Raw genomic sequence first — 17,988 nt, 5'->3', positions numbered from 1 at the left:
CCTGCTGAGTTTCTCCAGCATTGCGTTTTACTTCAACCCACGGTGCCTGCAAACTTTTGTGTTTTTCTATATCCAGATATAGAAAACTGACAAGGCTACCCATCATGCACGTGGGTGAGGTAAATGTGGTGTGACTGGACAGAAAGTAACAAAGGGACTGATTCAGCATATTCCACTAATTAAGCTCAGTAAAATGATGTCATTGTGAATTATTCAGCCACATTCTAATACTTTGAAAATATTGCAAAAGAAATGTAATGTGAAGTATTTTTGAAGAATGTATTTAATCTAAATGTATACGATCACAAATTCTTCCATTGTATAAAAGACACTGCCATACTTTTAAGTTTTGAGGTGGCTCACATAATAAACATGCTAGAGGAGAAAAACCATTTATTAGCCTATTGTAATTCGTGCTTTCAAATTATCCAAGTGAACAGATGGAATATTTTATTGTAAACAGGGACAGGAATGTAGTTACAACCCTTGATATTGATTTTGTTTTCATTTTATAAAAGCTATTCCAAATAAACACATTTTACTGTGCTGCAAGAGGCACAGCCTGTATTTTATGCCAGAAACTTCTCCACAGTGATGCAAAATGCAATGTTATCTGCTTCACCACAGAGATAATAACTTATGGTTGGGCTTTGACTATTATTAATGTTATCCAATATTTTTCCAATTGAATATTCATCCCCTCCAGTAATCCACAATGTCCCATAGATTTTGAGAATGGTTTCAGTGCAAAAAGGGCCATTCTGCCTATCAGATCCATGGTGTCTTTAGGCAATGATTCAGCCAGAGTAGCTCCTGTGCTCTCTGTGTTCTGCAGATTTCTTCCCTTTCTACTATTACCTCTTTGTTATGACATGACAGAATTGAATGTGATCCAAGTACTGTTAAACTCTTTTTGACATCTCCTATATAATGTCATTTCAAACCACTTGCTGGGTGATGGTTTTTCCTTATTTCTCATAGAGTTCTTTTGCCAAACATTTTTATTTTGTCCCCTCTGGTCCTTTACTCTTCTGCCAATGGAAATCATTTCTCTCCAATTGCTCTTTCCATATCTTTGATTTTAAATACCTCCATCAGAACACTTTACAGCCTTTCTCTGTTCTGAGTAGTACAAGATCAACTTCACCTGTATGTCCACGTAATTAAAGGTCTTCATTCTTGGAATCCTCTTTATTGCTGCTATTTATTTATTTATTTTTTTAGGCTTTTCATCTTTCCTGTTGGTTGACCAGGACTGGACATGGTTCTGCATTTGTGGCAGGACCAATGTTTCATCACAATTACTAAAAGAAACGCAAGATCTGCAAATGCTCAAATGTTGAGCAAACAGCGAGGAGCTGGAGAAATCCATGGAGATTGGCGGTGTCCATGGAGATTGGCGGTGTCCATGGAGATTGGCGGTGTCCATGGAGATTGGCGGTGTCCATGGAGATTGGCGGTGTCCATGGAGATTGGCGGTGTCCATGGAGATTGGCGGTGTCCATGGAGATTGGCGGTGTCCATGGAGATTGGCGGTGTCCATGGAGATTGGCGGTGTCCATGGAGATTGGCGGTGTCCATGGAGATTGGCGGTGTCCATGGAGATTGGCGGTGTCCATGGAGATTGGCGGTGTCCATGGAGATTGGCGGTGTCCATGGAGATTGGCGGTGTCCATGGAGATTGGCGGTGTCCATGGAGATTGGCGGTGTCCATGGAGATTGGCGGTGTCCATGGAGATTGGCGGTGTCCATGGAGATTGGCGGTGTCCATGGAGATTGGCGGTGTCCATGGAGATTGGCGGTGTCCATGGAGATTGGCGGTGTCCATGGAGATTGGCGGTGTCCATGGAGATTGGCGGTGTCCATGGAGATTGGCGGTGTCCATGGAGATTGGCGGTGTCCATGGAGATTGGCGGTGTCCATGGAGATTGGCGGTGTCCATGGAGATTGGCGGTGTCCATGGAGATTGGCGGTGTCCATGGAGATTGGCGGTGTCCATGGAGATTGGCGGTGTCCATGGAGATTGGCGGTGTCCATGGAGAAAGATGGACAGTCAACACTTCAAGTCTAGAAAATGCATCCTGACCTGGAATGTTAACTGTCCATTTCTCTCCACAGATGCTGTCTGACCTGCTGAGTCCCTCCAGATCCTTATTGTTTGATCATTACAACCTAACTCTGTGTGCTACTCTATGTGAAACTCAGGTTCTTCTATGCTTTTTGAATTTGTTTCTGAATCTGTCCTTCCATTTTCAACAAACCATGCACAGATACCCACGATCTCTCCATTCTTACGCCATTTTGCAATGGAGTCAATCAGTTACATTACTTCTTTGCAGTTATCTGCCTGAAATGTAACACTGTGTGTTCTTATGATTCCTCAGCTACCAAATTGCCTGTGTTCTCTTGGACTCTGTTGTAATCTCCCTTTTTGTTTAGATTTTTGTGTTGTCTGTCACTCTAAAGGAGCAACCATTCGCTATTGCTCTCTGATTTCTATCACAGAGCCCATATTCTTCAATGCTACTTTTATTCCACAGTCTTCAGTCTTAACGATGTCGATCACGTTACATTTTAACGAATACTGCCACTCATGACCAAGGCTTTTCTTGAACATTTTTGTATCCAAGGATATTTAGTATTGAAGTTTGCTTTGTTATTAAAAAGCTTTATTTGTTTTGCAGCATCATTTCAACCTTTGGCTAATTGCTCCAGTTTTATTTAATACGCTTCATATTTTCATTTATCACACAAAACCATCTTAGACCTATCTCTGCTTTCTTTTAGTTTGATCCTTTCAAAAGCCAGACTAATTCTTTCTCTGGTGATAAATATCTTTCCTAACACTTTGTGCATCTCCTTTTCAGTGCTACAACCTGATACCCATCCTCCTGCCTTTGTTGAGGTACAGTCCGTTTGGCCTGTATAAATCCGATTATATCAAAACTGGTCCTAAACTTTGTAATCTTGCAGCTTGCATGATTCCTCCAGCCATACATTAATCTGTGCATATATTTTTCTTGATTTAAATTTTAAATTTAGATATTCAGTAAGATAACAGGCCATTTTGGTTTATGAGTCTGTGCCGCCTAATTTATACCCCATTAACCTATACCCCTCAGTAAGTTTTGAATGGTGGGAGGAAACTGGAGCGCCTGGAGAAAACCCACACAGACACAGGGAAAACATACAGACAGCGCAAGACTCAAACACTGGTCTGGTCCCAATCACTGGCACTGTAAAGGCATTACTCCAACTGTGCTGCCCCTTGCAATCTTACTTCTAATGGATATACGGTAATTTAGAGATGATTACCTTTGAAGTAGTGCTTTTTAACTCCTTTCCCAGTTTATCTAAAATGATTCCTGTGGAACCTCATTGCATTTTCTATCTATGTCATTGATACTGACATATACCACAAAATCTGGCTCATTCCACTCCTTTGCTGAATAACCTTGCATCTTCTCAGTGTTGGCCTTCACCCTGGCACCATACAGAAGTTCCACTGACAAGTTGTGAACAAACAACTTTTTTCCTTTCAGCCAAGGAATCCCCTCAATGCTTAGCTGAAAAATGCTAGAGTTGGTTTGTTGAAGGTTACCATGTTAAGCAAAGTTGAGATTTAAAGCTGCTGCTTGGGGCTCCAACACAGCATTGCGTACAATATACAGATGACGGTGGTAAATCTGATCATTTAAAGAACTGAATCTGGTCATAAGCCTTTGTAATCATGTGTCTTCACGGGAATCATTTTAATTACAGGGAGAGATTAAGAAGACTGGGACTTTATTCATTGGAACATAGACGATTTAGAGGGGACGATGGAGGTATTTAAAATTATGAAAGGAATAGATAGACTAGACATAAACAGACTCATTCTGGTCAGCATTCAGAACAAGAGGCCATGTGTTAAGGGTAAGAGGGCAAAACTTTAGTGGAAATATTCGAAGATGCTTCTTCACTCAGAGAGTGGTGGCAGAATGGAATGGTTATATGGTTATATGGAAAGTTTAGTGTAAAAGTTTAGTGTAAAGTGTAAAGGTCGACAGCATCGAGTCCACGCTGCTGAAGATCCAGCTGCGCTGGATGGGTCACGTCTCCAGAATGGAGGACCATCGCCTTCCCAAGATCGTATTATATGGCGAGCTCTCCACTGGCCACCGTGACAGAGGTGCACCAAAGAAAAGGTACAAGGACTGCCTAAAGAAATCTCTTGGTGCCTGCCACATTGACCACCGCCAGTGGGCTGATAACGCCTCAAACCGTGCATCTTGGCGCCTCACAGTTTGGCGGGCAGCAGCCTCCTTTGAAGAAGACCGCAGAGCCCACCTCACTGACAAAAGGCAAAGGAGGAAAAACCCAACACCCAACCCCAACCAACCAATTTTCCCTTGCAACCGCTGCAATCGTGTCTGCCTGTCCCGCATCGGACTGGTCAGCCACAAACGAGCCTGCAGCTGACGTGGACTTTTTACCCCCTCCATAAATCTTCGTCCGCGAAGCCAAGCCAAAGAAGAAGAAGAAGAAGAGTGTAAATGAGTCTCTACAACATGAACATTTTGAAATTAATCCTCGACGCATCACATCATTTAGGTATCAAGAGAAACTTTCGATGTACTTTTCAAGACTCAAACAACGGTGACTGACTAGTTGGAATGAGCTCTGGCTGAATCTTATGGGCCAGAGCACCATTGGATGAAAATCTGTGCTAGAGATGAGAATTCAGTCTGAAATTTGTAGTGTGTATTGGCCCCATCCTCTCAGCTGAATCAGATAGCACTGTGAGCCAAACATCAATAAAAGTAGAATCATATAATTGTTCACTTATATCCTTTATAGTTTTTAAAAGCTGGTAATGTCAGTTTGTTTGGGAAAAATGTTAAAAGAATTTCCTTTTTATGAATTTGCAATTTGCAGATCAGCCAGATCCTGAGGGTCAAGGGTTTTGTCAAGCAGGATTTAGTCTCGAATTTACCCAGGTAACTTTTAAACTTATTTCACTTATACTTTACTGTTTAAAAGAAATCTCAATTGATTTTATAAATAATAATTTGAAGATCAGAAAGAGGTTCCAGGATCTGTGCTTCATAAAGCAGTATGTGGCAAGTGTTTATGCTGGGAGGGAATGACATAACTTTAACACTTTTCATCTAGTTTTTGTTGCGCAATATAGGCAGTTTTTGGGAAAAGACAAGGTTCTGTTCCAGAGAACTATTCATTAATTGAAACTGAACAAGAGTGTGTGGGAGGGATGGCCATGATGGGAGAATGAGCAGGCACGGGTAGGGCATCCAACAGCCAGCCTCACTGATACAGTGAGCCCTAGCTCTGTCCATCTGGACCCAGCCCCCAATTGTTGTGGCTCCCAGAAGAATGGGTGATGGTGGGGGGGGGGGGGGTGGGGGGGGGTGGATGGGGACTGCAGGGAGAGAAGCAACATGGAAATGGTCCATTTTCACCTGGCTGGATGCCAGCAACCCACAGCAGCTGGTGAATCCATCCTATTGGTTCCCAAACACTCACCCGTACATATGGGATATCCAAAAGTTGGATATTTATGTCCTGGCATCACAGCTCCCTCTAAGCTGTGCACCCGCACTCATGTTTTGCAACCAGCGCACAAAGGAAATTAATGCGTCACAAAAGGTTAGTTACCTAAAATAATGTGGTAATTAATAATTCTATTTATTGAAAAAATCTCTTAGCTAACTGGTTCTGTAGTTAGTCCATTTTTCAAATACAACATTTACACATCACTAATTTGCCTTTCACCTTTCCTGTTCTGATTTGTACAGCTGGAGCGCAGCTTTGTAGAGTGCAATCCTACTTGTATTATATTAAAACCTGCCAATACAGTTTTATTAGCCATGAGAGATAGGCTGTGCCAAAATGATCTTAAAACAATTTCAAGTTTACTTTTGCACAAGCATTCAGTGTGCACATACTTTTGTCACAGGAAACAAAATTTGCACATAAGATTTTTGCGCACATGAGAGAGAATATTGCCTGGGACAATCTGTAGTAAAATAAGATCTTTAGCATTCTGTCTGTATGGTCTTTCATGTATTGTTTGCAGCATGCTGCCAAAACAAACAGCCACAAAAATACAATGCTATTTAAAAAATGCTTGCCTCATCCAGGACTTTTCTGAAATCTCTGTAAATTATTATATTCCAGTTCATGATTTTCTTGTTTAATATAAATGCACGGTTATTTCTCAATGAATCCACTCACTGGCCTTTCTGTTAAAAGTTCCAATTATATAGAAAGCACTTTTTAAAAAAAAAAAAACATTTTTCTGATTTTGTTTAGGACGGGAACCTTGTGCTGGGAGGCCCTGGCAGTTTTTACTGGCAAGGTAAATGAATGACTTTTTTTCCATAAAGGGACAGAGCACAGTTTTGTGAGGGACAGTATGATAGTTCCTCTGTGGAGCTATCATGAGATTAGCACAGTCATCTGTATCCCATATTTCAAGGTTCTTAAAAGGCAATGTGAACATTCATTGATGTGAACAGCTTTGTTTCATGTAATTTTTTAAACTTTGCAGGGAACTCTGAAACATGTCATGCTTCCTATGATGTAAGCACAAATTAATAACAAAATTAATGGTCATGATCTGATTATTAAGTTGGATCTGCAACAAAGTTGATGGTGCATCTTAATCAATATGGTGCGTTGGGAGATGCAGAAAGCTTAAAATGTTTCTTTTTTTTATATACATCACTTTCAAATCGGTCTCAACTGAACGAGATCTCAGGAAAGACAGAATAACTTCATGTGTGATCATGGGTGTTTTTCAAAGTTATTTTTTGGTGGTAGAATGATACTGGATTGGAAATAACATTGCCAGATAGATCTGATTTTGGCCTGTGTTATTCTGTGATGTGATTGGCAGTTAGAGAATTAGATTACTCTCATTTCTGCAATAAGATCAATTTTAGATCTACAATTTAGTTAATTGAAGGGACTCAGTATAATGCAGTGCGGATAATCACATGGATGTCATAGCTTCACTGCATATGAAGCTGTAATGATACCTCAAAATATATCTAAATACCAGCAGTTCTCATGTTGTAATAATGAAGCGTGCCAATGGAAATCTATTACATACAAGGCGTTAATAAAGAAGGAGAGAAAATGGGACAGCAAAGTTCCAGAAAAGGTAATCACTCAAAATATACTTTGCTTTTGGCAATCAGAGAGAAAGGTTCATCCAGAATGTGCATAGGTTGTAATTGTTTTCTCGGTACATTGATGTTCTTCCACAAACTATTCTAATAATTGATTCAATGCAAGATAATTTTGGTTGCCAGGTGTACAGGCAGAAAAGCTGGATTGGCAGTGAGTGGCACTGATCTGGCATCAATCCATTTAGTGCCTTTTCCAAATCACCAAAAATGTAGGTCCTCGAAGAACTCCCACTTATTTGCAGTGGATTCCCAAATGGAAAACTCCAAGTGTAATCTGAATGGACAGATACAAGCTCAGTGAGGATAATGAAATGAGTGGAGTAAAAAGAAATGGATGTTTCACCATCATCTGGCAATTGCTATGGTTAAGATTAATTTTACATTCTTTGAATCCTTTGTTGGTTTTCCCAAACAAAAAGGAATGCATTGTAATAACAGCAAAAAGTTGTACCTTAAAATAATCGTAATTGGAATCAAACTTTAACAAAGTTCTGAAGTTTAATGGAAGTATTGGAGAAGCTGGAGAATTGATATATGAATAGCTCAGAATGAGACATTGTGTTTGATGAAGTGCATTTACTTGTAATTCTGATTCAGCAAGTTTGAAGAGAGTTTACTTTTAAAATCTTAATCTGATGGTAAATTGGGGGGACTGATGTTTTGGCCATATTTAGTGTTTACTTTAGACCTATCTTCTCAAATATACATTGTACTCAAAATAACAAATAATTTCCACCACAGATTACTTTACTTAAACCAGTTTATACAAGTAAATTTCCATGTAAACCAAGATGTTAAAGCTGAGTATGTTAAACACAACATGTGTGCTTTCTTAGTAGTTTCAATTCTCTTTGACCTTTATTTCAAAACAGCCCAAAGAAGTAACTGTGATTTTTTTTTTAGTAAATCTTCCCTTGTGTGAAATGGATGGAGAGGAATTTACATTGAATTTACAGTTCAAGGTCAGACAGAATCCAGGGATGTGTACTCTGTAGAGAGTTGCCTTTTACTGCATTTTCAGTATTTGCTTTGTTATCATTCTTCCTTCCTTCCTCTGTTTCACAAACACCCCTACCAGTCCTCCCAAGCCCACACTGCCCTATTCACTGAAACATGGCTGTTACTTCCTCGGATGGCATCCACTGTCCACGTCTGAGTTTAGACAGTGAGTTGTTTCATGCGGAGGAGGTAACTGAGCTACTCAGTTTTCCACATGTGCCTTTTTTTTCCTGTCTGAGCCACAGAGTAGAAATCAAGAAAGGGGGTTGTGATAGATCGTCTTCCCCAGTCTGGTTCCTCCTCCTCCACGTTCATCTTATGGACTGTTACTGGCTGTCACTGATGCTCCTCTGCTGCTCACTGTCCACGTGGTCAGGTTCACATAATTTATCAATTGTCTACCTTGCCCTGCCCTGAAGAGGTAATTTCTTCCCCCCCACCCCCCCACTTATTTATTTCCAAATCATCCTCACATCCTGCTTTCAACAGAAATAAGTTATTTTCCTTTGTTTTTGAATGGGCCTAAATATAAAATCATGCAAACATTCCAATAACAGTAATTTTCTGTTCAAAATGTATAAGATGTTAATAAATTGCTGAAAGAATGGAGCAGTCTTTACATTGTTGGTAACTTGTATGCATGTTAGTTTCACTGGAGATGAAGAATCTCCTTCAGGCTTCTACTTAGCATAGAGACACAAAATATAACAGGGTCTTTGGCCTACCATGTCCATGCCAACTATTGGTTACCTTTTATACTAATCCTATTTACTAGACTTAGTTCTTAGTTGCAGTGCCTTGGTTCATCCAGATGCTTCATAACTCTTGTAAGGGTAACATCCTTCATCATCTTCTCAGGTAACAAATTCCATCAACCCTGTGGATTGCAAAATTCTTCCTGACGTCCTCTTTTACTTCTCACCCTAACCTATTCCCTCTGGTCTTAAACACCTCTGCCTGGGGTCATGGTTCCGACTATTTACACTAATAATTCTCTGTACCTTTATCAAGCACCACTCCCCATGCCTCCACATCCTCTGTTCCAAGATGATTAAACTTGATTCAAGATTCAATTTATTGTAGGAGTCACGTGATGGAGTAGTGGCCAGTCGGGGAACTCCAGCCCTCTCCGGAAAAGTTTTAAAAAAACACAGAAAACACAAAGGCACAAACATAAAAATTAAAATAAAGTGAAAGTAAAGGTGGGAAGAAAATAGCAGCGAAGAAAGAAAAGTCGAAAGCAACGGGAAGAAGAGAAGAACAAAGAACGTCAGAAGAAGAAGGTGAAGGCCTTACCTGTCCGAGGAGGCCCACTGCGGAGAGAAGCCCGCTCCCTAAGGTCAGTTGAAGTCCTGAACTCGAGACAACAAAAATGGCTCGCAGAGCAAAGTAAAACTGCGCGATGCGCATGAAAAAAAAAACACTGACTGGAGGGGGGACCAGCTGAGGAGTACATCTCATCAGCTGAGGATGACAGCTACAACACAAAAACAGGAAGAGAACATAGAAAACAACGAGAACAAGAAAGAAGAGAGTAAAAAGAAAACAAGGAAACAACAGATGACCAACCCAGAGGAAGAAGAAGAAGAAGAAGAAGAACATAGAGAAATGGAAGAAGAAGGGAAAGGCAAGACAATGGATATATTTTTTTAAAGAATATATGGAATCAGTAAAAGAATGGCAATCACAAGAATTTAGTGAAATAAAAAGAAGAATTAAAAGTACAGAAGAAAAAGTGAATAGATTAGAGATGGTCATGTCAGATATAGGAAAAAGAGTGGACAAGGCGGAAGAACGAGAAACAGCCGTAGAAATGGAAGTAGAGGACTTAAAAAAGAAATTAGAAGAATCTAATAAAAAAGTTAAAGAGACACAAGAGCTGTTAGCTCAGAAGATAGATATAATGGAAAATTATAATAGAAGAAATAATATAAAGATAGTGGGCCTTAAGGAAGATGAAGAAGGCAAGAATATGAGAGAATTTATAAAAGATTGGATCCTCAGGGTCCTAGGAAGACCAGAATTACAGGAAGAAATGGAAATAGAAAGGGCACATAGAACATTAGCCCCGAAACCACAGCCACAACAAAAACCAAGATCCATTTTAGTAAAATTCCTAAGATATACAACAAGAGAAAATATATTGGCGAAAGCAATGAAGAAAATAAGAGAACACAAAAAGCCACTCGAATACAAAGGTCAAAAATTTTTTTTCTATCGAGACATAAGTTTTGAACTCCTGAAGAGAAAGGAGTTTAATACAGCAAAAGCGATCCTATGGAAAAAAGGATATAAATTTATGCTAAAGTACCCAGCGGTACTTAAAATAATTATTCCAGGGCAACAAAACAGACTATTCTCGGATCCGGAGGAAGCACGAAAATTTGCAGAACAACTACAAAACAGACAGAGAGAAGAAGACATGTAACGAGAGTAAAAATAACCACGAACTATATGTATGTGTGTCTATGGGTGTGTGTATATATATGTGTGTGTGTGTATGTATATATGTGTGTACATGAGGGTATCCGTGTTTAAAGGAAAATATATAGAGTATAGATAAGAATTAATAAGGGAAAGAAAGGGAAGAGAGGAAGTAAGGAGGGAATTAAGAGAGTGACCTTTGTTATATATGAAAATTAAAATCTTTTCTGGGGGGGCTGGGTGGGGAGGAGTTACGGTCACCGTGAAATCAGTTGACGCTTGCGAGTGAATTCGCAAATCCAAATGGAGATGGGAGATGTGGTTGCCCAACAAGGGATAAAGGACAACTCAGGAAGGGGAGGGGATAGTGGGGTTAAAGAAATTTTAGATAGGAGAATAAGGGAAATGTTTGATGTTTTAGAAATGTTGTCTTATAAAGTGTTCAAAACAAGAAAGCAGAAATGGATAAGAAGGAAAGGTGTTGATGGAGAAACGGAAAGGGAAGATAAACTAAGTATGAAATGGCTACATTGAACTATATGACTTTAAATATTAACAGAATACATAACCAAATCAAAAGGAAGAAACTGCTAAATTTACTGAAAAAAGAAAAAATTGATATAGCATTCGTACAAGAAACACATTTAACTGAAATGGAGCACAAGAAATTAAAGAGAGATTGGATAGGACATGTAACAGCAGCGTCATATAATTCAAAAGCTAGAGGAGTAGCTATATTAATCAGTAAAAATGTACGAATTAAAATAGAAGAGGAAATAATAGATCCAGCAGGGAGATATGTAATGATAAAATGTCAGATATATTCGGAGTTTTGGAATTTACTCAATGTATATTCACCTAACGAAGAAGATCAAAAATTTATGCAAGATATTTTTTTTCAAGATAGCAGACACGCAAGGGAACATACTAATAGGAGGGGATTCAACCTTAATTTGGATTCAAACATGGATAAAACTGGGAAAAAAATTAACAGAAAGAACAAAGTAACCAAATTTATAATTAAATCGATGCAAGAAATGCAACTTTTGGATATATGGAGGAAACAACACCCAAAGGAAAAGGAATATTCATATTATTCGGGTAGACATAAAACATAATCAAGAATAGACCTATTCCTGTTATCAGCTCGTATGCAGGACAGAGTAAGAAAAACAGAATATAAAGCTAGAATATTATCGGACCACTCACCCCTGATATTGACAATAGAGTTAGAGGACATCCCTCCAAGAATGTAAAGATGGAGATTAAACTCCATGCTACTTAAAAGGCAGGATTTTAGAGAATTAATTGAAAGAAATTAAAATGTACTTTGAAATAAATACGGAATCAGTGAAATATAAGTTTATACTATGGGACGCAATGAAAGCGTTCATCAGAGGGCAAATAATAAGTTATGTAACCAAGATGAAGAAGGACTACAATCAGGAAACAGAGCAGTTGGAAAGGGAAATAGCAAATATAGAAAAAGAATTAGCAATGAAGGAAGACATAGCTAAAAGAAGAAAATTGGCAGATAAAAAAATAAAATATGAAACACTACAAACATATACGGTGGAGAAGAACATAATGAAGACAAAACAGAAATATTATGAACTAGGAGAAAAAATGCACAAAATTCTAGCATGGCAGCTTAAGACAGAACAAACTAAGAGAATGGTATTGGCATCAAGGAAAAAAGACAAACAAATCACATATAATCCAACGGAGATTAATGAAAACTTCAGAGAATTCTACGAACAATTATACCAAACTGAAAACGAAGGGAAAGAAGACAAAATAGATGAATTTTTAACTAAAATTGAACTACCAAAATTACAAATGGAGGAACAAAATAAATTAACAGAACCATTTGAAATAGTAGAAATGCAAGAGATAATAAAAAAACTACCAAATAATAAAACACCAGGAGAGGATGGATTCCCAATAGAAATCTATAAAACATTTAAAGATTTATTAATTCCTCCCCTCCTGGAAGTAATCAACCAGATTGATAAAACACAAAGCTTACCAGATTCATGCAAAACAGCAATAATTACAGTAATACCAAAGACAGGGAAAGATCCACTCGCACCAGCATCATATAGACCAATATCTTTACTTAACACAGATTATAAGATAATAGCTAAACTATTAGTAAACAGATTAGCCGACTATGTACCAAAAATAGTAAATCTAGACTAAACTGGATTTATTAAAAAAAGACGAACAACAGATAATATTTGTAAATTTATTAACTTAATTCATGCAGTCGAAGGAAATAAAGCTCCAACAGGAGCGGTTGCTTTGGATGCAGAGAAGGCCTTTGACAGAGTAGAATGGAATTGTTTATTCAAAGTACTACAAAAATTCAGTTTACCAGATAAATATATTAATTGGATTAAAGCATTATATAAGGGGCCATTGGCGAAAGTGACAGTAAATGGATATATATCAAAGCAATTTAACTTAAGCAGATCAACAAGGCAGGGATGCCCACTATTACCCTTATTGTTCGCGTTAGCTATAGAACCACTAGCAGAATTGATAAGAACAGAAAGTAAAATAAAAGGGATTAAAAATAAAAGACAAGGAATATAAAATCAGTTTATTTGCAGATGACGTTATAGTATACTTAACAGAACCAGAAATATCAATAAAAGGATTACATAAGAAATTGAAGGAATATGGGGAAGTGTCGGGATACAAGATTAATGCAAATAAAAGTGAAGCAATGTCAATGAATAATGCAGATTTTTCAAAATTTAAGAAAGAATCACCATTCAGATGGCAAATGCAAGCAATACGATACCTAGGTATACAAATAAATAAAAACTTTGACCATCTATATAAACTCAATTATTATCCACTAATGAAAAAATTACAGGACGACTTAGAGCATTGGAAAGACTTACCACTAACACTAATAGGAAGGATAAACAGTATTAAAATGAACATTTTCCCAAGGATACAATACCCATTTCAGGCATTGCCAATACACTTGACAGAGAAATTCTTCAAGGAGTTAAAGAAAATAATAAGGAAATTTTTATGGAAAGGGGGGAAACCGAGGATAGCACTAGATAAATTAACAGAATGTTATAAACAAGGAGGCTTACAACTGCCAAATTTTAAAAATTATTATAGAGCCGCACAATTAAGATACCTATCAGATTTTTATCAAACAAGGGAAAAGCAAGATTGGACTAGATTAGAACTAGATAAAATAGGGGAGAAGATACCTGAACATCTATTATATAAATGGGATGAAAAATTGGTTCAACGTAGGAATTCTCCAGTATTACATCATCTGCTCAATATTTGGAAGAAGATTCATGTAGAAAGGAATAAAACAAATTACCAATTACCAAAACTAATACTGATGCAAAATCAGCTAATCCCTTTTGCAATAGATAACCTTTCCTTTAGAGAATGGGAGAAAAAAGGGATCAAAAGAATAGAAAATTGCTTTTCAGGAAATAAATTATTATCCTTTGAACAAATGAAGGATAAATATAATATAACTCATGATACAGTGTTGGCATACTACCAACTGAAATCCTACTTGAAGGAAAAATTGGGAAGCAGTCTGAGGTTACCAGAGGGAAGTAGTTTTGAATATGTGATTACAGACAAAATGATAATCAAAAAATTTATAACAAATATGTATATTAAACTGCAAGAAAAGGAGAATGAGGAAACAAATGGTAAAACTAAACAAAAATGGGAACAAGATTTAAACATAAAGATAAAGAAGGAAACATGGGAGAAGTTATGCTCTGGAACTATGAGAAATACAATAAACACGAGGTTACATATGATACAATATAACTGGATACACAGGCTACACATTACACCTCAAAAGTTAAATAAATGGGACCCAACAGTATCTGACAGATGTGTTCGCTGTAAAAAGGAAATGGGAACAACAATTCATGCAATCTGGACATGTGAGAAAGTGAAAAAGTTTTGGGAAGATCTAAATCAGGTATTAAAATCACAAAAAGCAACATACCAAAAAATCCAGAGATCTTTCTTCTAAGTAATATAAGAAGTAAAGAATTAGGCCTTAAACTGGATGAAGCACAAAAAAGATTTATTATGATAGCTTTAGCTGTAGCAAAAAAATGTATAATATAAACTTAGAAAATGGAAGAGAGACTGAGAATACAGCAATGGTACATGGAAATGAATAAATGTATTCCATTGGAAAAAATGCTGAAGTGCTGAAGATTTGGGGCCTAGACGACTTGATACAGCCCCAGGCTCAATTTCTTCATTGCCTAAATCCCAAAGATCACCTGTGGGGGCTGAAAAAAAAATCTATTGCTCACCAAATGAAGGATGGCGCTGGAATTACCCGTTCTCCAGAAGAAGGTGCGTGTTCCCAAGAAGTGGACCCCGATTTTGAAAACCTTTCGATTTCAATGGAGGGAGCACGCAGGAAGACAACTCCATTGTTGAAAATGCATCAGGTAGCATTTCAATCTGAAGAAATCATTTTTCTTCGCGAATTGATGAGAAAACAGCAAGATATGAGGGGAGACCAGCGGCGACCCCCTGAGGAAGTCGGGGTGCCGTCGCTGGGAGTCCAGACCCGCAGCAAAATTTTTAAAATGCCTTCTGTTGAATTGCAGCAGGAGCTGCAGTTACCTTGTTCTGCCACCATGTCAGAGAGAGCAGAGCTGAGATTTACTGATTCACAGTGTATGCAAATAAATGCAGTTATTCAAGCTGTTATAAAACCTTTGTTGACATCTCAAATGAATGAAATGGTTCAAATGAATGCTGGTATAAGTTCAGAATTAAATGTGGTTAAGACACGTGTGGATGCATCTTATGAAGAATTTTAAAAATTTCAGACTGCTTTTTTGGACTGTAAACAACAAGTGACTTCTAACACAGAAAAAGTGTTGAAGGTGGAAAAAATCAGTCATAGAATTAGGAGATCGTGAGAAGGAGCTAGAAAGAAAAATAGATCATTTGGAAAATCAAAGCAAAAGGAATAATATGAAAATTGTTGCTTTGCCAGAAGGTATAGAAGGACAAGACCCTCTTCATTTCTTTAAAGACTGAATTCTGCAAATATTAGGGCAAGAATTTTTCCCTGGGGGATTGGCACTGGAAAGAGCCCATAGAGTTTTAAAAAGAATACCCTCAGCTGGTCAACCCCCAAGGTCATAAAATGTCTGAGTTATTTGGATAGAAAAGCAAGACTTCGACTTGCAGTACAAAATGCAAGACAACAAAAAACCCCATTATTGATTCAGAATAGAGTCTTTTTTTTATCCTGATCTGAGTCAAGATGTCATTCAACGTCGATGTCAATTTAATCCAGTTTTAAAAGTTTTGTGGCGTAAAGGTTATAAGTCTACTTTTTGTTACCCTGCAGTGTTGAAGGTCTTTTATGGAGAATATCAATTTTGGTTTTTTGAAACTGATTGTGAAAGCAATGATTTTTGCTGACTCATTGCCGGATATAAGAGGACAAAGACATAGCTCACCATTATCTCCTAAAGAAAAAATTGGTAGTTCTGGAAACGGAAGAAATGGCAGAAATGGGAAAAATGGGAATGGAAAGAGTCCACCTCCTTCCAAAATGGGATCTTTGAGACTGGAGTCTTTTGGATGAAAAGAAGAATTTTCTTATTTTATTTTTTCTTTTGTTATTATGATGCTTGGATGTTACTGATCATTTGGCTAGGGAGGGAGAGATTTGCACTAATTTCTTTACTAGTCATCAGCCACAGGTGGGTGATCCACACTCAATTTTTGTTTAGGGGATTACTACCTTTTGGTAGTTTTTTTGGGGTGGCGGATTTTTTTTAATTTTTTTTAATTTTTATTGTTATTTTTACTTTTTTTAGTTTTTAATATGTGATTTTTTTATTGGAGGGCCTATATACATTGATACGAGTTTTTATATAAAGATATTATTGGTATTTAGTAATAATAGTAGATGTGTCGAAGATGAGGTTTGCTACTTTTAATGTTCGAGGATTAAATAGTATGATTAAACGTAAGCGAGTCTTGGCGTATATTAAGAAAATGAAAATTGATATTGCCTTTTTACAAGAAACACATTTGAATGTGAAGGAAAGTGTGAAATTAAAAAGGGATTGGGTTGGGCATGTATATTCTTCTTCATTTAATTCTAGAGCTAAAGGTGTAGCAATTTTGATACATAAAAAATTATCTTTTGAATTACAATCAATGGAGGAAAAGGCAGGATGTATTCTTCAATTGAATTGTAAGATTTTTAGTGAATTTTGGACTTTACTTAATATTTATGCTCCAAATGCAGATGATGAAGTATTTATTTCAGATGCATTTTTATGTTTGGGTCAAGCTAATTATAATATTTTAGTTGGTGGTGATTTTAATTGTGTTTTGGAACCTTTATTGGATAAATCTCCGAAGAAAGTTAAAAAATCCAAGATGGCAATCCAGGTCCAAGAGTTGATGAAAGATCTTAATTTAGTAGATATTTGGAGACGTCTTAATCCAATAGAGAAAGATTTTTCCTTTTATTCATCTAGACATGAATCGTTTTCAAGGATTGATTTCTTTTTAATATTGGCACATTTACAAGGGAAAATACAACAAGTGGAATATAAAATTAGAGTGATTTCAGATCATTCTCTGTTATATTTTACATATGAAACTACTGAGAAAATTCAAATAGCTTATCGATGAAGATTTAATACAATGTTGTTAAAAATATGGAATTTATTAATTTTTTGAAAAAAACAAATTAATTTTTTTTGAAAGAAAATTCTAAATCTGTTCAAAGTAAGTTTGTATTATGGGATGCTATGAAAGCCTATTTGAGAGGACAAATAATTAGTTATACTTTTAAAATAAAAAAAGAATCGATTAAATCAGAATCTTGAATTAGAGAAACAGATCGGTGAGTTAGAAAAGGAATTTCAGAAAGATGCTACAGAAGATCAGAAAATAGAATTATCAAAGTTGAAATTGAAAAATAATACCTTGCAATCTTATAGGAACATAGGAACATAGGAAGTAGGAACAGGAGTAGGCCAAAAATGGCCCATTGAGCCTGCTCCGCCATTCATTAAGATCATGGCTGATCTAATTTATGACCTAACTCCACCTACCTGCCTTCTCTCCATATCCCCTAATTCCTCTATCATGTAAAAATTTATCTAACCAAATTTTAAAAATGTTTAATGAGGCAGCCTCCCTGGTTAGAGAATTCCAAACATTCACTACCCTCTGGGAAAACCTATTTTTGCTCATCTCTGTCCTAAATCTACTCCCCCGAATCTTGAGATTGTGTCCTCTCTTTTTAGTTCCCCGGCCAGCTCAAAAAACCTTCCTACATCTATCCTATCAATACCCTTCATAATCC

The 17,988-nt window shown here is 37.1% G+C and overlaps 1 protein-coding gene across 2 annotated transcripts in view; it reads left to right on the top strand.

The window, feature by feature from the left end:
- The window catches only part of itga8 (integrin, alpha 8), a 284,139-nt gene that overhangs the window by 6,387 nt on the left and 259,764 nt on the right, over window positions 1–17,988 (top strand). For both annotated transcript variants that reach the window (XM_069914329.1, XM_069914330.1), the window contains exons 5-6: window positions 4,918–4,979; window positions 6,313–6,358. In XM_069914329.1, coding sequence (XP_069770430.1) covers window positions 4,918–4,979; window positions 6,313–6,358 — 108 coding nt within the window. The remainder of the gene's footprint in view (window positions 1–4,917; window positions 4,980–6,312; window positions 6,359–17,988) is intronic.

This window comes from Narcine bancroftii, chromosome 1, assembly GCF_036971445.1.
Source record: "Narcine bancroftii isolate sNarBan1 chromosome 1, sNarBan1.hap1, whole genome shotgun sequence".
NCBI classification, from domain to species: Eukaryota; Metazoa; Chordata; class Chondrichthyes; order Torpediniformes; family Narcinidae; genus Narcine; species Narcine bancroftii.
Note: the sequence above shows the minus strand (reverse complement) of the source record. Positions and strands in the feature narration are given on the sequence as shown.